This window comes from Camelus bactrianus, chromosome 9, assembly GCF_048773025.1.
Source record: "Camelus bactrianus isolate YW-2024 breed Bactrian camel chromosome 9, ASM4877302v1, whole genome shotgun sequence".
Taxonomy (NCBI): domain Eukaryota; kingdom Metazoa; phylum Chordata; class Mammalia; order Artiodactyla; family Camelidae; genus Camelus; species Camelus bactrianus.
The window spans coordinates 13,437,887-13,458,995 of record NC_133547.1 but is presented as its reverse complement, the minus strand read 5'-3'; the positions used below and the strand labels follow the sequence as shown (position 1 = coordinate 13,458,995).

At 37.3% G+C, this 21,109-nt stretch overlaps 1 protein-coding gene across 1 annotated transcript; it reads left to right on the top strand.

Moving 5' to 3' along the window:
• Positions 1–325: 325 nt before the first annotated feature.
• Positions 326–19,327, top strand: ZNF570 (zinc finger protein 570). The gene is made up of 5 exons (XM_010963645.3): positions 326–852; positions 1,599–1,673; positions 5,413–5,539; positions 5,874–5,969; positions 15,555–19,327. The coding sequence occupies exons 2-5, from the start codon at positions 1,641–1,643 to the stop codon at positions 16,907–16,909; spliced, it is 1,611 nt and encodes a 536-aa protein (XP_010961947.1). The 5' UTR covers positions 326–852; positions 1,599–1,640; the 3' UTR covers positions 16,910–19,327.
• The last annotated feature ends 1,782 nt before the right edge of the window (positions 19,328–21,109 follow it).

The following is a 21,109-nucleotide window of genomic DNA, read 5'->3' as shown; positions in this document are numbered from 1 at the left end:
AAAACGGGGACACATTGACACCCACTGTCACCAAATCACAAATACAGGAACCGTATGCAAAGTACAACACTCTCTGCCCTGACCCCTCCCCTCCTGTCTTCAAAGTAAACCTTTCTCTGGGCAAGAACGCCCTAGAGGAGGTGGTACTGGGCCGAAGCATAATGCACCTGCGCACTCAACTCTCTGCTGCCCCACCACACTTTTTTCGGGTCCCTCAGCTCCAATATAGAAACTCGCTCCTCACCCTCTTTACGTAGACGCGTGCGCACTAGCCGCGCCCACACACCAACCCCGCCCCCTGCGGCTTTTAATTCTCCGCGGGGTTGCTAAGGGAGGTGAACAGAGCGCTTGTGCCTGCGCACTTCAGTCCCAGGCCGACTGGTGTGACGCTCGGCGGACCCTGGTTCGGAGCTGGGAGGAATCGATTGGGACGTCCAGCCTCCGCTGCAGGGCCAGGGAGAGGTCGGCGTGGCCGGAGCCGGGGCAGATGGGGCGGTGTTACGCGCTCCCAGCGGAGCGGAGCTGTGGCAGTTAACTCTGCTGCGCCGGGGCCTTTTCTGGTCAGGACTACATTTCCCAGTGGCCCTCGCGAGCACTGGGCCCGCGGCCCCTTTGTGTCCTCCGGAGGCCGAGGCGCTTCTTTCCGGGCCCGCAGAGGCTGGGTTCCACCAGATTCGGGGCAGGAGGTGGGCCCGAGAGGAGGTCACCCGAGCCTTCCGGGCAGGGACCCGGTCTTCCGGCAGTTCAGTTGAGCAGGTAGGAAGTGGGTTGAGGAGTGGACCGTGGGTCACCCGGACGTCGTTCCCCGGGCCTTCTCTGTGACTCTGCGTGAGACGGTGGTTGATACCTTCGGTCCGTGAGCCTGTCACCCGATGTGCCTTTTCACATGGTATCTGTGTGACTGTGGGTGCGAGTGAGCCGATGGTTGGTGCCACAGAGTGTGAGACTGTGAGTCGGGGTGGGAGGGACTCTCTGTCCCCCACTGTTCCTGTATCCTCGGCCTCTGTGACTGGAGTGTGTGAGTGAGACCATCGGTTTTGATACTCTAGTATTTGAGGCTTGGGGCTTTGGGAGAGGGTGACAGTGTGAGACTGCCCGTATCCATGGCCGCTGACTGATTTGTGTAAGATGGTGGTTGGCGCTGTAGTTTTTAAGAATCTGTGAGTGAGTGTGTGTGTGAGTGTGAGTGTGTGTGTGGCGGGGGAGGGGGTCGGAGAACTGAGACTGCCACCAGTATCTAAGCTAGCCAAGTGATGCCAGTGTGCCACCAAGTTTCAGAACCATTGATCTACTGGAGAGATGAAAGTAGAGTCAGAAAGACCTTTACCTGATTTTGGTGCTGTTATTTATTAGCTGTGTTTCTTTATGCAAACGATTGCATTAATCGGAGTCTTTTGTTTGTAAAATCTAGAAAATCTGTTGTTAAAATAATAAATCTACAAGTGATGTAGGGACCCGTCTCCATTATGCTTTCTCTCCATTGGAGGGAAGGGTGCAACAGAAGGAAAGAGAAGCCAAAAAATTCTAGGCTGGTGATTCTGAATGCTGCAAGGAAAGCCTAGTTTCTCACCTTCTCTTCCCCATCTCACTCATCTAAGGACACTGCCATTTCCCTATAAAAGGGCCAAGGGGAGGAAAGAATGGCTGTTGGACTTCTTAAAGCTATGTACCAGGTGAGTTGGTGTTTTCCCTTTTCTGAAATATTTTCTTGCTTTTCAAGACAAGCAGACATTAATTGTCCTTCTGTGGAAACTTTTCTGGATAACCAATCATGTCACTTCTTAAACCCTCCAATAGATTCCCACCTCATTCAGGATAAATGCCGAAGTCCTTGCCTTGGCCTACAAGGCCCTACATAATCTGGTCCCTGGCTGTGCCTCTGACCTCATCTAATTTTTCTCACTCTGTCTGACTCACTCACTCAGTTCCAGTTACACTAACTTCCTTCTACCGAGTTGATTATATTCTCAACTCATAGCCTTGCACTTACTGTTCTGTCTGCTTAGAATGCTGTTCCCCCAGATACAGACCAACTTCAGTCTCTGTCCAAATGTTCATTCATTAAGCAAATTTTTATTAAGCACCTAATTAACTAAGAGTGCTTAGTCCTTGTCTTCCTCTCTGCTGTAGCTACACTCAGTCATTTGTTGATCACATCTAGTCTCATGGCTTTAAATACCATCTATATGCCAACGACTACCAAATTGTATACAGCCCAGAACTCTTGTCCAGAAATCCAGACTTATATATCCACCTACCTTCTCAGTATCTTCATTTGGTTGTGGAATGGACACCTCAAATTCAAATGTCTCAAACTGAGTGAAATGAGCCATTGGAAGTTTTGGGGCATAGGAGTGGTATGATCTGATTCCCATTAAGGATCACTCTGGTTGCTATTGAGAATAAGTTGAAAGGACAAAAACAGGAAAATCAGTTAGAAAACTCTTACATACTTCCCCATCTCAGATGTTCAAGCTAAAAGTCTTCTATCAGGAAGTTCTGTTTGTCCTACTTGCAAAACATACCCAGAATCTGAGCACTTTTTACTACCACCAGTTTCCATTCTGGCCTAAACCATCATCTCACCTGGATTATTGCTGTGCTCTCCTAACTTGTCTCTTAATTTACACCCTTACTGCCTTTAGTCTATTCTCAACAGAGCAGCCAAAGTGATCCTGTTAATATTACATCATATTATGTCATTCCTCTTCATTGCAGGGAGGGAATTAATAGAAAGTATAGACAACTCTTTCAAATAGTTTAGTAGTAGGGGAAGAAGAAATATGGGTGGTAACTGAAGGAGAAACTGTGGTCAAGGTTTTTTTTTAAGATGGGTGTATGTCTGTGGGCTGATGTGAAAGATTCGCTAGAAAGGGAAATTGAAGATGAAAAGGAGAGGAGGGAATTGTTTGGACACTGCTTAAGTAGCTGAGACGAGCTGAGGTCTGCTGTATAAGTGGAGGGGTTGGCCTTTGCTAGGAAGGTGGGCTGTTCATTTACAATAATAGGATCAACTCAGAGTATATGGGCACAGATGCAAGTTGATGTGTAGATGTGGGAGTTCATGGAAGTTCTCTTAGAATGGCTTTTATTTTTTCAGTGAAACAAAACAAGATCTTTAGCTGAGTATAACGATGAGGAAGGAGGTATTGACTATTTGAGGAGAGAGAAGTATCAAATGATGGTTTAGGAGAGTGGGGAAATGAATGGACTAAAGAAATGTATCATGTAAGTAGATAGAAATGTATCATTTTGGCCCACTGGAAGTTAGTGATCATGAACATAATGTGAGACCATTTAGCATGGTTGGTTTGAGTTCTCCAGCAAAGTTCAACTGTGCAGGGTACAGAAAAAGAGTATGCTGAGTGATGCGTGTGGTTTAACCAGGTGAGTACAGTGAAGTCAGAGGGGGCAGGGAAGTTGAGGGTGTATGCTTGGGGATGGTTATAACAAATGGTTGTTCTAGGAATTGAAGGTACATGGGGATGAGGAACAGTGAAAACACGGTAAGATCAACGATTTGTAAGTTCTAGTGGGGGCAAAGGATTATCCTAATTAGGGTACCAAGAGGGCAAAAATTGGAATATAGGAAGTGGAAGTGAGAGTGGGAAAGTTGAGATTATGGAGGGTTTGGTACTTACAACAAGGTCCAGGGCATGATTGTGGAAGTGAGTGACTGTAGAAATGTGGAGGATGAGATTACTGGAGGAGAGAGGGGGTCAGAGAACTGAGAGGCCAGGTTGTTGGGAGGTTTATTTATATGGATATTGAAATGACCAAAGATTATGTATAATGGGAGTAGCATTGAAGAGCGTGACGGTGAGCCAGATGCTGAAGGGTTCAAGGAATGACAGAATTGGTATCTATGAGGATTCGGCAGATAACTAAAATAAGGAGGGATAGTGGCCTGATTTCATGAGACTGAAAACTAAGTGTCTTTTAGGGAAGAGGGTTGAGTAATGGTATGGAAACAAGTATAAGGAGCAAAGAGGTTACCTACCTCACCTCCGCGTGCTGTGGTACAAGGGATGTGAGAAATAAGACTGTCACCTCATGACAGGGCTTCAGGGGAACTAGTCTTCTCCGCTGGGAGCCATGTTTCTATGAAAGGGCAAAAAAGTGAAGGAAACTGTTGACTTTCTATAGACTGGTTTGATTATAATTATGAATGGATCTTGAAACCAAGTATTGGGTTAGAAGTCAAATATTTTAAGAGGTTCTTTGTTAGAGGTCAAATATTTTAAGGTTAAAATTTAAGCATTGTAATTATTTTCATTGATTGTATAAATTAACTCAAGGAATCAGTGAAAAAATGTGTGTCATATAAAAAAAATTATACATTTGTTATACATATTTACATAAGCTAAGGAAAACATTTTTGGAAGCATGTATACATATGAACCAAACCTTAACAGGAGCATTTCTGCAATATATGAGGGATGGTATTGCTAGAGTGGAGAGGGAGTAATTCACAAACTACTGCATATAATTAAATAAGAAAAAAAGTAACTGAGTGTTGAAAAACACTTTAAGAATTTTTACTTTGTAGAGAAATTTTTTAAACTATGACAAAATTGTGTCAAATGCACAATAAAAAAGTTCTTCTGCCTTGACAGATTCACCTCTTCTAATTCTGTAAAAAAAATTTATGTGTGTGTGTATATATATATATGTGTGTATGTGTGTGTATGTATATGTATATTTATATGTGTGTATATATATCCACACACATAATGTATGTTAGTTTATCAAGTGGTCACATTATAGAAACCTGGCACACAGCTGAATCATAGCATAGCTCCAAGTTTCTAAGAACTTTGCTCAGTTCCTATAGGCAGAAGCAGTATTATGAGTGGTATAGTCATTTCTTTACACAAAATTTAGGTAGTCTGGATTGAAGTATTTGAATTTTAGTGGAGTTGATGATTTGTTTTGCTTGGTCTAGCACCATTTCTGGAGATACAGCAAGCACTTTCTGGTCTCATTTTTGACCCTCTTACGCCTTCTTGAACTTTCCAAACCATTCATTGATTAATCCAGCTTATTCAGCAGATATTTGAATGCCTCATGTGTGCCAGATACTGTTCTGTAACTGAGGATATAGCAGTGACCAAAACAAAAACATACTCTGCTCTCATGAACTTTACACTTTAGTGGAGGTGGGGGGCAGACAATAAATAACAAAATAATTAATGATAATGGAGAAAAATAGGGGAATAGGGAACTGGGGTAAGAGTGTTGCTACTTTTGTACAGAATGATCTGAGAAGTACAAAGGCCTTGAAGGGGAACATGCTTGACATATTTGAGGATGTAACATCTGAGAGTCCCAGTGCCTGGGGCACAGCGAAGGAGGTGAGTATGGAAAGAGATGAGGTTATTTCACTTTATTTATTTATTTATTTCCTTTAAGGAGTTGGTGACCTTCAGGGATGTGGCTGTAGACTTCTCCCGAGAGGAGTGGGATTGCCTAAATTCTTCTCAAAGGCATCTGTACAGTAATGTGATGTTGGAGAACTACAGGATCTTGGTATCACTGGGTAAGAATATCTTCTTGCATAAATGAGCCTCTACTCATAATGGGCACTTTGCTCCCACCATTGTGAATTTTTGGATAGCATCTGGTGTGCAGTCAAGCACAAGGTCTGCTGCCTGTGCTAAAGTAACAGATTAATATTTGTGGAGTTGGCAGTAAACAGGTCTATTATTAATCTATGTCAGAAGCTGCAGCCTCGCTGTCCTTTGAATATGTGTCCTTATCACATTCTTCTCTGGCTTACTATAAGCTCCCTCTTCCCTGATGATCAAAGAACTGGGTGTGAATTGCGGGATATCTACAGCATGAGCAAATTCTTTTTCTTTTCATATATACAGGACTTTGCTTTTCTAAACCAAGTGTGATATTATTGTTGGAACAAGGGAAGGAGCCCTGGATGGTGAAGAGAGAGCTGACAAAAGGCTTGTGCTCAGGTGAGTGAGGAGAAAATAGGCAGGCAGAAACCTTTGGAGGTGACAGCCCAGCTTAACTCAAAGGTATCACCTCTTCACTCTTCCTTGTTGTTGACATATTCTCAAATATTCTAGGTATCAGTAGAAACTTGAGTCCTTTTAGGGTGTTCTCCCAAAGTTATTATTCTAAACTTTCTCTCCTTTCACACTTTGCCCTCTCTTATCTGTTCTCTGAGTCTTATACCTTCCCAGTTCCATAAGTCTCTTCCAGCTTAAACTTTTGAGCTCTACAGACATCTATAACTGAAGTAACAAGTTCAAATCCTGACACTTACTTGCAGTGAAAGTTTGGGCAAGTTACTTAACTTGTCTGTGCCTTTGTTTTGTCATCTGTAAAATGGGATAATATTTTTAAAGTGCTTTCAACAGTACCTATCTCATACTCTAAGCTCAAAAGCTGTTAGCTACTACTTTATAGTAGAAGTAGTGTACCTCTAAATGCCTCATTTTTCTCTTAATGGTCAGTTCATTCATTCCTTTAACCAACATTTATTGAATTTGTACTTTAAACAGGGTACTTGGAAGATGCTGTGATGCTATACATTTATAAAAATAATCAAATAATTGATAGACTTGTGGCAGAGGTGTAATATAGCTATAAATGGCATACGTGAAAAGAAAGTTGACATAAAGGAAGTTCAGAGAGGTGAGAGGGGACTCTGGTTAACTGGGAACATGATTGTCTTTAACAAAAACAGGTTAGAAGCTAGAAAACATTTGAGGGAGAAGAGATTAAGAGTTTAGCTTTGTGGTGTAGGAAGGATTTTCAGATAGACATAGGAAGCATTAAGGTAAAATGGAGGACTAAAGTTCAGAAGAAGATTGGGGTCATTGTAAATATCTCTGTCAACACCACTCCCCAACTCACCCACACTCCCACCCCCAACCACTACCTCCCCCCAGCGTTTTATGTTTTTATTCAGTTTCCTAAGAAAAACTTTTGATGTGGAACTGTAGTATCAGAGAATATATGGCTAGATTTTATTTATTTATTATTGTTATTAAATAAACCACACACACATATAAATACATATTAGCCTATATATATAGCTTAAGTAATATAACAAAAACACATGCACCTACTTCTTAACTTGGGAAATAGAACATTGTCAATGCTATTTTAGGCCCTTGAGGGCCCCTGCCTAGTGATGTGCCACCCCCTACCCTTGGCCCATCCCTATCCTAGGGAACTACTAGGGTAACCACTATCCTACAATTTGCTTATCATTTCTTGACTTTTCTTTATAGTTGTGCCATATATCCCTAAACAAAACATTTATATTTATATATTTTCAATTTTTTATGTGTAGAAATATACCATGCATATAATTCTGACTTTTTTCCAACTCAAAATTATATTCCTGAGATTCATCCATGTTGATTTTAGTAGCTATTTTTTATTGAATTTTTTTTCTGTTGAAATATAATGTATTCCACTGTGTAAATGTATCCATTCTCCAATGGATTTGTTATTTGTTATTCTCCAGCATTTGTTATTGGTTATTTGAGTTATTTCAGCTTTATGTTATAAATGTTACTGCTGTGAACCTTACTACATGTGACAGCTGGTACACGTATGCTAGAGCTTTTACAGAGACTATAGCCAGGAATTTACTGGATAATGCTATTTTACCTTCCAGAGTCCTGGTACTAATTTGCATTTCTAACAGTTGTATGTGAGAGTGTTCATTGCTCCACACTCAGAATTGACAAATACTAAAATTTTTGCAAACTTGGTGGGTGTGAAATATTATCTCCTTATACTTGTCACCTGACTGTCCTTGATGAATATAAAAATTTGGCTTCTTTTTATGTTTATAAATTGCTATTTGGATTTCCTTTTCTCTGAAGTGTCTGCTCAAGTCCTTTGTTCAATTTTGGGAATACATAAATATATAAATAAATATATATATAGAGAGAGAGAAGTAGAGTTGATATACAATATTATAATAGTTTCAGATGTACAACATAGTGATTCAGTATTTTTATAGATTATACTCTATTTAAAGTTATTATAAAGTATTGGCTATATTCCCTGTGCTCAATATATCCTTGCTGTTTATTTATTTTATACATAGTAGTTTTGTATCTCTTAATCTCCTACCCCTGTCCTGCCCCTCCCTGATACTCTCTCCCCACTGTTAACCACTAGTTTGTTTTCTATATCTGTTTTTGTTTTCTTATATTCATTTGCTTGTTTTATTTTTTGGATTCCACATATAAGTGATAATATATAGTATTTGTCTTTCTCTGACCTATTTCTCTTAAGTATAATACACTCCAAGTATACTAGGGTTCCCTCTTCTCCACATCCTCGCCAGCATTTGTTATTTATGGTCCTTTTGATGCTAGCCATTCTGACAGGTGTGAAGTAATACCTCATTGTGGTTTTGTGTCATATTATATATATATATAATGAATATATATATTTAATTGAACTATAGTTGATTTATAATATGTTAGTTTCAGGTATATAGCAAAGTGATGCAGACAGATACATACATTCTTTTTCAGATTCTTTCCATTATAGGTTTTTATAAGATTTTGAATATAGTTCCCTGTGCTATACAGTAAATCCTTGTTACCTATTTTATATATAGTGGTGTGTATTTTTTAATCCCATATTCCCAATTTATGCCTTTCCCCTTTTCTCCTTTGGTAACCATAGTTTTTTTCCTATGTCTATGAGTCTTGTTTCTGTTTCAAATAAGTTCCTTTGTATTATTGTTTAGTTTTCTCATGTAAGCAATATCATATAATATTTGTGTTTCTCTGTCTGACTTGCTTCATTTAGTATAATATTCTCTGGGTCCATCCATGTTGCTGCAAATGGCAATATTTTATTCTTTCTTATGGCTGAGTAATATTCCATTGTATGTATGTATACACACACCACATCTTTGTATGTATATGTGTATATATATATATATATATATATATATATATATATATATATACACACACACACCACATCTTTTCCCATTTATCTGTTGACGGACACTTAGGTTGCTTCCATGTCTTGGCTGTTGTAAATAGTGCTGCTATTAACATTGGGATGCATGTATCTTTTCAAATTAGAGTTTTTTCTGGATATATACCCAGGAGTGGGATTGCTGGATCATATAGTAAGTCCATTTTTAGTTTTCTAAGAAACCTCCATACTGTTTTCCATAGTGGCTGCACTAAACTACATTCCCACCAACAGTGTAGGAGGGTTCCCTTTTCTCCACACCCTTTCCAGCATTTATCATTTGTAGACTTTAGAATTTTGGCCATTCTGACTGGTGTGAGGTGATACCTCATTGTAGTTTTGATTTGCATTTCTCTGATAATTAGCATTATTGAGCATTTTTTCATGTACCTGTTGGCCATTTGTATGTCTTCATTGGAGAATTGCTTGTTTAAGTCTTCTGCCCATTTTTGGATTGGGTTGTTTGTTTTTTTCTTACTAAGTTGTATGAGCTGTTTATATCTTCTGGAAATTAAGTCCTTGTCAGTCTCATCTTTTGCAAATATTTTCTCCCATTCTGTAGGTTGTCTTTTTGTTTTGCTTATGGTTTCTTTTGCTTTGAAAAAGCTTGTAAGTTTAATTAGGTCCCATTTGTTTATTTTTCTTTTATTTCTATTGCTTGGGTAGCTTGCCCTAGGAGAACATTGCTGAGATTTATGTTGGATAATGTTTTGCCTAAGTTTTCTTCTAAGAGGTTTATAGTGTCTTGTCTTCTGTTTAAGTCTTTTAGCCATTTTGAGTTTATTTTTTTGTATGGTGTGAGGGAGTGTTCTAACTACATTGATTTACATGTAGTTGTCCAGTTTTCCCAACACCATTTGCTGTCTTCACTCCATTGTATGTTCTTGCCTCCTTTGTCAAAGATTAATTGACCAAAAGTTTGTGAGTTTATTTCTGGGCTCTCTATTCTGTTCCATTGATCCATATGTCTGTTTTTGTACCAGTATCATGCTGTTTTAATTACTGTAGCTCTGTAGTATTGTCTGAAGTCTGGGAGGGTTATTCCTCCAGCTTCATTCTTTTTCTTAAGTAATGCTTTGGCAATTCTGGGTCTTTTTTGATTCCATATAAATTTAAGGATTATTTGTTCTAGTTCTGTGAAAAATGTCTTGGGTAATTTGATAGGGATGGCATTAAATCTGTAGATTGCTTTGGGTAGTGGAGCCATTTTAACAATATTTATTATTCCAACCCAAGAACATGAGATATCTTTCCATTTCTTCAAATCATCTTTAATTTCCTTACTCAGTGTTTTTTAGTTCTCCACATATAAGCCTTTCACTTCCTCGGTCAGATTTAGTCCTAAGTATTTTATTTTTTTGGATGCTATTTTAAAAGGGATTGTTTCTTTACTTCCTTTTCCTGTTGATTCATTGTTAGTGTAAAGAAATGCCACTGATTTCTGTATGTTAATCCTGTATCCTGCTACCTTGCTGAATTCTTTTATTAGCTCTAGTAGTTTTTGTTTGGAGACTTTAGGGTTTTCTATATTTAGTATCATGTCATCTACATATTATGACAGTTTTACCTCTTCTTTTCCAATTTAGATCCCTTTTATTTATTTTCTTGCCTAATTGCTATGGCTAGGACTTCCAATAATATATTGAATAGAAGTGGTGAGAGTGGGCATCCTTGTCTTATTCCAGATTTTAGTGGAAAGGCTTTCAGCTTCTCAGTGTTGAGTATTATGCTGGCTGTAGGTTTGTTATAAATAGGTTTTATTATGTTGAGATTTGTTCCCTCTATACCCATTTTGGTAAGAGTTTTTACATAAATGAGTGTTGAATTTTATCAGATGCTTTTTCTGCATCTATTGAGATGACCATATGATTTTTGTCCTTTCTCTTGTTGATGTGGTGTATCATGTTGATTGATTTGCATATGTTGAACCATCCTTGTGTCCCTGGGATGAACCCAACTTGATCATGGTGTATGATCTTTTTTATGTGTTGTTGGATTCTCTTTGCTAATATTTTGTTGAGGATTTTTGCATCTGTGTTCATTAACAATATTGGCATATAGCTTTCTTTTTTGGTAGTGTCTTTGGCTTTGGTATCAGGGTGATGATAGCTTCATAGAATGAGTTTGGGAGTATTCCCTCCTTTTTAATCTTTTGGAAGAGTTTGAGAAGGATTGGTATGAGCTCTTTGTATGTTTGATAGAATTTCCCAGTGAAGCCATCTGGTCTTGGACTTCTATTTGCAGGGAGGTTTTTTATTGCTGATTCTATTTCACTTCTAGTGATTGGTCTGTTCAAATGATCTGTTTTTTGTTGATTCAGTTTTGGTGGGCTGTATGTTTCTAGAAACTTGGCCATTTCTTATAAGTTGTCCAATTTATTGCCATATAGTTGTTCATAGTATTCTCTTACGGTTTTTTGTATTTCTGTGTTGTTGGTTGTCTCCAATTTCATTTCTTATTTTGTTTATTTGTGTCCTCTCTCTTTTCTTCTTGGTGAGCCTGGCCAGAGATTTGTTGATTTTGTTTACTCTTTCAAAAAACTAGCTCTTGCTTTGATTGATTTTTTGTTCTATTGTTTTTTAATCTCTATTTTATTTATTTCCTCCCTGATCTTTACTTTCCTTTTGCTGACTTTAGGTTTTGTTTGTTCTTCTTTTTCTAATTCTTTTAGGTGCTAGGTTAGATTGTTCATTTGAGATTGTCCTTCTTTTCTGAGGAAGGCCTATATCGCTATGAACTTCCCTCTTAGGACTGCTTTTGCTGCATCCCATAGATTTTGTGCAGTTGTGTTTTCATTGTCATTTGTCTCAAGGTATTTTTACATTTCTTCTTTGATTTCATCATTGACCCATTGGTTTTTTAGTAGCATGTTGTTTAGTCTCCATGCTGTCTTTTTTTTTTTTTTTTTTGTCATTTGTTTTTCTGTGGTTGATTTCTAGTTTCATAGAATTAAAAAAAAAAATCTTGCAGTGAGTTTGTCAAACTGCAAAATCTGAGAGGACAGTGCTCCACAAGATTGCAGTTATTTTAGACACCTGCTGAAAGTTGGTGATCCTCAGGGCCACCCTCATTTCTGACCACCTGGCCACAAATTTGGGAGTGCCTACAATCTCCCTCAGGTTTGATAATTCACTAAGAATTACAGAACTCAGGCAAGCTCTATATTATGATTACAGCTTTATTGTAACAAAACAATACAAATCAGAACTAGACAAAAGAAGAGACACCAAGGGCAAAGTCTGGGAGGGTGGCAAATATGAAGCTTCTGTTGTCCTCAGGGCCCCCAGGCATCTTGATACTCAAAAGAATATTGCCAACTAGGGGAGCTCTCTTGGCTTCAATATCTAGAGTTTGCTTTTTGGGACAGTGGGGTAGGGGTGGGGTTTTTTCATTTGCTTTTGGTTTTGTTTTGTTTTGTTTCGTTATGTAGGTATGACTGAGTGGATCATAAACCAATTTGACTCAGTCTCCAGCCTTCCTTCCTTTCCCAAAAGTCAGACTGATATCATGGTGGCTTAAAGCTCCAACTCTCTAGTCATGTGGTTGGTCTTTCCAGCATGGCTAGCCTTCAGCCTGAGTCATCTTGTTAGCCAAACTATCTAGGGGCTCATCATAAGTCACCTTACTAGTATTAAGTATCAGGTGTGGTCCAAGGGGCTCACGATGAGTAACAAAGACATTACTTCCAGGAGTTCAGAGGGTTTAGAGGTTACCTCCTGGGAAAAAGGAACAAAGGCCTGCCAGATTCTTCATTATGCAGTTCTTTTAAAAAAATCACAATAGGCTCTGACTGTGATTGAATGGACATAATATGTAAGTTTAGTGAGACTTAGTGGCTTTACATTGTGGATTCCTCATATATAAAAGCAAATTAAAAGATATTTCTTTTAATGATTACTATTATTAGCTGTTGTTTTATTATTTTTGTGACATTTCTTAACTAATATATTCCAAACTACATGTGTTATTATGAAAGTGTATTTTATTATTTTTCAGTGTATTCATACTGAACAAGTTGATTTTTATTATAACCTGTAATATCATGTGGTATTAATGTTCTCAGCCCTGACTTTTTCTTGTTTACTTTTGCTTCTTCTTAATCTTCTTTGGTTTCTTCTCTTTTCCTAAATATCTTAATGTTGGAGTGCTCCAGGGTTCGTTCCTTGCTCCCTTCTCTTCTCTTAACCTACACACATTCTCTTGGTAATATAGTCTCTTTAAATACCAAGTATATGCTGGCAGCTCCCAATTTAAAAATCTCTATCTTTTGTGTGTGTGTGTGTGTGGTATAATTGACTTATAGTATTAAATTAGCTTCAGGTGTACATCAATCATAGTGATTCAGAATTTTTATAGATTATACTCCATTTATAGTTACTACAAAATATTAGCTATATTCCTTGTGCTATATACTGTATCCTTGTAGGTTATTTATTTTGTACATAGTAGTTTGTACCTCTTAATCCTCTACCCCTATGTTGCCCCTCCCTGCTTCCCTTTCATCACTGGTAACTATCAGTTTGTTCTCTGTATCTGTGAGTCTATTTATTTTTTCTTATATTTGTTTGTTTTAGTTTTTAAATTCCATATATAAGTGATAACATATTCTCTGACACTTTACTAAGCATAATATCCTCTAGGTCCATCCATGTTGTTGCAAATGGCAAAATTTTATTCTTTTTTATGACTGAGTAGTAGTCCACTGTGTGTGTGTGTGTGTGTGTGTGTACCACATGCTCTTTATCCATTCATCTGTTAATAGAAATTTAGCTTGCTTCCATATCTTTGCTACTGTAAATAATACTCCTCTGAACATTGGGTTGCATGTATCTTTTTGAATTAGTGTTTTCATTTTCTTCAGATATATATCTAGGAGTGGAATTGCTGAATCATATGACAGTTCTATTTTTAGTATTTTGAGTTACCTGTGTACTGTTTTCCCTAGTGGCTGTCCTAGTTTACATTCCCACCAACAGTATTCTAGGGTTCCCTTTTCACCACACCCTCACCAACATTTGTTATTTGTGGCCTTTCTGATGATAGCCATTCTGACATGTATGAAATGATATCTGTTGTGGTTTTGATTTGCATTTCTCTGATGATTAGTGATGTTGAGCATCTTTTTATGTCCCTGTTGGCCATCTTCTTTGGTATATCTTCTTCAGAGAAATGTCTATTCAGGTCTTTTACCCATTCTTTTAATCAAGTTGTTTGTTTTTTTTTAATACTGAGTTGTGTGTCCTGTTTATATATATTATGGATATTAATGCCTTATCATAGACTGCTATCTTAAACTTAGTCTCATGTGTCCATCTGCCTTCTCCACATTTCCATTTCAAAGTCTAAAAGACATATTAAATTTATAGTATTTCAAACTGAGCTCTGGATCTTCCATACCTCACTGCCTACATCTGCTATATCCATAGCCTTTCTCATCAATGTTGATGGCTATTCCATCCTTTTGTTGTTTAGAACATAAACTTTGAAAGCATGCTTGTCTGTCTCTTTCTTGTCACAGTCTATATCCAGTCTGTAAGGATATCCTCTTGGCTTTTCCTACAAAATACACCTAGACTCTGACCACCTCTCTGTACCTCCACTGATATCTCTCTGGTCTGAATCATTACCATCTCTCATGTTGATTGCTACAATAATAGGTCCCCTTGCTTCTCCCCTTGCTTTCCACCTTCCAGTATTTTCATTAAACCGTAACTAGACATCACTTCTATACACTTAACACTTCAGTGGTTCTCCATCTCACTCAGAGTAAAAGCTATATCCCTTAGGAGACCTATAAAACTTAAATAATCTGATTATCCTTTACCTCCTGACTTCATCTTCTACTACGTAGTCCTCTCCAGGCACACTGGCTTTCTTACTATTCCTCAAAGAAACCAAACATGCTTCTACTTTTAGGCTATTTCTTCTTCCCAGAATGTTCTTTCTCCAGATGTCTAAGTGACTAACTTTTTTTTACTTCCTTCACATCTTTGCTTTAATGTTAACTTTTTAATGATTCCTACCTTTGACTTCGCCAAACTCCTGATCTCTCTTATCCTACTTTTCTTTTGGCATAGACTTAAGTGCCTTCTAACATACAATAAAATTTACTTATTTAACATTTATTTCCTATCTCCTCCAAGAACATAAGGTCCATGTAGTTAAGGATCTTTGTTTTGTTTACTCTGATATCAAAAGCATCTAGAACAGTACCTGGCACAAGTTTCAATGAATGTTCTTGAAAGAAGCAACTAGACGAATGGAGATTATTTGAATTCCTGTATTATCCATACATGCATAAAATTAGAACCAGGTCCAACCACCTATGTAATTCCTTCTTGACCTGATAGTTACCTTGTTGATGTTCTTAATAATTCTCATCATTCCTTCTCAAGTTTCTGTATGACCTATTTTCAGTTTATGTTCTTATACACATCAGAACTAGAAAAGCTCGTGTTCTTGTGGGCATTATTTGCTATTAAATTCACAAACCTCACTTTATGAATGTACCTTCATAAATGTACCTTCTGGTACATAGTAGAGGAGACATTTTTTTTATTATTATTATTTTTCAGACTGGGACTCTATGTGTGAAACTAAACAATTAAACCCAAAGCGGGACATTTATGAAGCACAGTCATCTCAGAAGGTAATAAAAAAACTTACAAGCAATGGCCTTGAGTACTCCAGTTTGAGAGAAGAATGGAAATGTGAAGGCCATTTTGAGAGGCAAACAGTGAATCAGAAGGCATGCTTCAAGGAAGAGACAATCACTCATGAAGAAGCCTCTGCTGATGAAAGGGGACAAGAATATAGCAAAACTTGGGGAAGTTTCCATCCAAGCACACTACTTCATACACCACATATAATCCCCAAAGAGGAGAAAGTAGTTACACATAATACACATAAAAGCTTTAAAAAAAAGTTAATGGGCATTAAGCCCAAGACTATCTATACAGAGAAGAAACTTTTGAAATGTAATGACTGTGAAAAAGTTTTCAGCCAGAGCTCATCCCTTACTCTTCATCAAAGAATACATACTGGAGAGAAACCCTATAAATGTGTAGAATGTGGGAAAGCCTTCAGCCAGAGATCAAATCTTGTTCAACATCAGAGGATTCATACTGGAGAGAAGCCCTATGAATGTAAGGAATGTAGGAAGGCCTTCAGTCAGAATGCACACCTAGTTCAACATCTAAGAGTTCATACTGGAGAAAAACCTTACGAATGCAAGGTGTGTAGGAAAGCCTTCAGCCAGTTTGCTTACCTTGCTCAACATCAGAGAGTTCATACTGGAGAGAAACCCTATGAATGTATTGAATGTGGGAAGGCTTTTAGCAATAGATCATCTATTGCTCAACACCAGAGAGTTCATACTGGTGAGAAACCTTATGAATGTAATGTCTGTGGGAAAGCATTTAGCCTTCGTGCATACCTTACTGTACATCAGAGAATACATACTGGAGAGAGACCCTATGAATGCAAGGAATGTGGGAAAGCTTTCAGCCAGAATTCACACCTTGCTCAACATCAGAGAATTCATACTGGAGAAAAACCTTATAAATGCCAGGAATGTAGGAAAGCATTCAGCCAGATTGCCTACCTTGCTCAACATCAGAGAGTTCATACTGGAGAGAAACCCTATGAATGTATTAAATGTGGGAAGGCTTTTAGCAATGATTCATCCCTTACTCAGCATCAGAGAGTTCATACTGGAGAAAAGCCTTATGAATGTAATGTTTGTGGAAAGGCTTTTAGTTACTGTGGGTCCCTTGCCCAACACCAGAGAATTCATACTGGAGAGAGACCCTATGAATGTAAGGAATGCAAGAAAACCTTCAGGCAACATGCACACCTTGCTCATCATCAGAGAATCCATCTTGGGGAGTCACTCTCACCACCCAATCCAGTCAGTCACCAAGTCCTATAGACTCTCATTAGTACTTCTGGAATTTATACTCATTTTCTCCATCTCTAATGTTGCCTTCCTAGTCTTAAGTTTTGTCTTACCGGATCACTGCTATAGCTTTCTAACAGGTTTCTAACAGCTTTCTGATCCAACCTCTGGTCCCGTTAAATTCATTTCCCACCATGCATCCAAACTGATCTTTTTGAAGTGTAAGAATACACATATCACTGCCTCCAGTTAGAAGTTTTTTTTGGCTTGCTGTTGTTCTTAAGCTAACGTTCAGTCTTTTAAACTGTCTATGAGGAACTTCTTTGATTCTTGTTTTGTTTGTTTCTTTTTTGAGCACAGGTGAACACCATAATTGGCAATGTCTGATTCTTATATACCTTTCCGCCTTATTTTATTCCAGTCTCCCTCTCTGGGCACTAGGCACTTCCCAAGACTAAGAGCTTAGATTCTGGGAAATCATAGCTCTACTACTACTGTGGCTTTGTGTGACTGAGTAATTTGCTTGACTTATCTAAACCTCAGGGTTTTCTTTAATTCTTAAAATAGGGATAATAAAGGATATTGTAGAAATGTGAGTATTAAATGAAGTAGTCTCTATTGTAGATTGGTGCATATTAAGTAAGAAATTTGCATGTAAAGTACTTAACGTAGTGCATCAAATATTGCAAATATTCAATTAAATAATAATAGCTAACATGTATTGAGTGCTTACTAGGCACTAGGCACTGTTCTCCATACTCAACATATATTAACTCATTTACTCCTTACAGCTAAAATATGATTCCTTAGTGGACAAAGCAGAACATCCATGCAAAGCAGCAGGTCAGAATTGGGGAAACCTAAAAATTTTGGACTATAAGTGGGAGTGTTTGGACTCTAAGTGAGTGTTGATACAGACACAAATAGTAGAACTCTAACACTTACAACCAGTTTTAGGATGTTTCTAAAGAGAATGAGTTGGATAAACCAATTAAAGAAAATTAAGATTCACTGAGACGAATACAGAACTTACATTTAGATCAAGACAAGAACAGAGAGGACTGCTATTTACTCCCAAAAGCCAATAAACATAGAAATTTGTACTGTACCATAAGAAAGCATCAGCCCCAGGTAATTATGTGGGTGAATCTAGGTAATTTCAAAAGCATTTAAACTGTTACATACCATAGAAAAAGAACAAAGTTTGTAAAAATTTTTATCAAGTGGCTGTAAAATGAAACTAAAAGGAGATTGAGGGAAGAAAACTACAAACTACTCAATATTCACTGAATGTGTAGATATATTGAGTAGCTCCAATTTGCCAGATACTGTTTTAGGTGTGAGGAGACAACATGATCAATACAAAGACCGTGTCCTCATGGAGTTAAATTCCGGAGGCTGAGAAAGTTAATGCTTAAATATAAAACAATTGATTTTGTAGACCCAGAAAACTAAAGAATAACAAAATAAACTGAAGCATATTAAACAGCCTAGGCTGAAGAGACTCAATAACGTTTTCAGTTAACTCCTAATTCACAGATTCTTTGCAGTTCCAACCAGAATTCCCCAATGGGCATTTTTGCCCCTTAATTTCACAATTTTGTTTTCAAATTCATCTATGAAGTATGAATTCTCAAGAACAGCAAGAAATTATTGAATCTGATCTATTTATAGAAATTCCGCATATGATAAAAATGGTTTATACCAGTAGAGAAAGTACAGTATAATTGACAATATACATCACAGTAATAAGGGAAACACAAGTAAAACCACAGTAACTATTTCAAAATCATCACATTGACAAAAGCCTCACAGTACCAATTACCAGAAAGATGTGAAGCAATGGGAATAGCATACAGTGCATTTGGAAATAGTTTTTTAAAAAGGATAATTTGTCAATGTCTAGTAAAGTTGAAGATGTGGATACTCTGACTCAGCAATTTTGCACTTGAACCTCTACAGAGTCTCTCCTGTTCAGGGAGATGTACATGAAGACCCACTTCAGTGTTGTTTGTGAGAGTGAAAGCAATCAGAATTACCATTAGGATTTAAAAATGTTAGAACTCAAAATGAGCAAACTAGAGATATGGATACATCTCAGAAACTATAGAAACTGAACTAGAGGGTAATTTGTATGATATGGTTCCACTTACTTATATAAAGTTTGAAAACATGCAAATCAACGCTGTATTTTCCATGGCTAAATGCCATATGGAAATAGTGTAATAACATTCATGGAAATGATCATCAAATTGTGATGACCTCTGGAGAGGGAGAAAAATGAGACTGAGGTAAGGATGCAAAGGGAGATATCTTTTCATCACTTATATGCCTAAAAAATTAATATGGGTAATTCTTCTAAATTGATAAAGCTGGTTGTGGGTTTTTATTCTTTGTATCTTTCTGTATATTTAAACTATTTCATAATTAAAACAACATTTAAGTAATGTCTTCCTTTTGTCAGTTATTTCTTTACTATACCTCACGTATGCCATATTCACCATTCATCCAGACTATATTCACCATTTTCTTCAGAAAGAAACTCATATACAGTCGACTTCCAGATGTAAACACTGTTAACAATTAGGTGATTATCCTTTCAGGAATCAGTGTTTTGAGGAATACTGTTTTCACACTGACAGTTTTATAGCCTATTAATGACATGTTATTATCCCTGTTAGTCTCCCCCATCCCCACTGGCTTTGAGGTATGATTGACAAAATTGTATATATTTAAAGTGTACAATGAAATGTTTTGATATATTTATACATTGTGAAGTGATTACCACAATCAAGCTAATTAACATATCCATCACCTCGCATACTTACCATTTGTGTGTGTGGTAAGAACATCTGAGATCTACTGCCTTTGCAAATACCAAGTATACAATACACTATTATTAACTATAGTTACCATGGTATACATTAGACCTTACTCATCTTGTAACTGAAAGTTTGTACCCTTTGATCAATATCTCCCTCCCTGCTGCCCCCCATCCCTAGCCTCTGGTAACCACCATTCTGCTCTCTTATTATGAGTTCAACTGTTTTTTTAGAGTTCACATGTAACTGAGATAATATGATATTTGTCTTTTTGTGTCTGGCTTATTTCCTTTAGCATAATGCCCTCCAGGTTTATCCATGTTCTCGTAAGTGGCAGGATCTCCCTTTTTAAGGCTGAATAATATCACATTGTATATATACATCACATTTTCTTTATCCATCTGTCTACAGACACTAAGGTAGTTTCCATATCTAGGTTACTGTTAATAATGCTGTAACGAACATGGAGCTGCAGATATCACTTTGAGATCCTGATTTCATTTCCTTTTGACTATATACTCAGAAGTGGGATTGCTGGGTCATATGGCAGTTCTAATTTTAATTTTTTGAGGAACCTCCATACTGTTTTCAATAATGGATGTACCAATTTACAATCCCACCAAAAATGCACAAGGGTTCCCTTTTCTCCACACCCTGCCAACACTTGTTATTTTGTTGTCTTTTTGATGATAGCCATTCTGACAGATGAGAGGTGGTATCTGATTGTGGTTTTGATTTGCATTTGTCTAATGATTAGTGATGGTTGTGGAATCTAAACAAAGAGAAAAACCCAAACAAAACAAAATGAAAACAGACTTACAGATACAGAGAACAAATGGGTGGTTGCCAGAAGGGAGGAGGTGGGGGTATGAGGGTAGGGGAACTAGATGAAGGGGATTAAGAGGTTCAAACCTGCAGTTACATAATAAATAAGTCATGGAGATGTCATACACAGCATAAAGAAGACGGTCAATAATACTGAATAACTTTGTATGAGGACAAATGGCTACTAGACTTGTAAGGATCATTTCACAATGTATGCAAATGTCAAATTATTATGTAGTACATTTGAAAATAACATAGTATTTATTGTATGTCAACTATTTCAACAAAAAATTAAGTTTTCCCATAATTCTTGACTTCTCAAAGAGGAAACCTCCAATTATTACTGCTTACACTCCTATTTCTGTTCTTGTAACTACTGAAATACGTCTGTGTGTAGTCCTGAGGATCTTCTGATATTCAGTGTCATTTATTCACTTGGATTTTTCACCTAAATCTCAAACCTTAAATGTCCCAAGGCAATTGCATCATATAAAAAAATATATATTATATATATATTTATATATTTAAACCAAACCAGGTCTTCTGATTTCTCTTTATATGTTAATGCCACTGTTACCCTCCAATT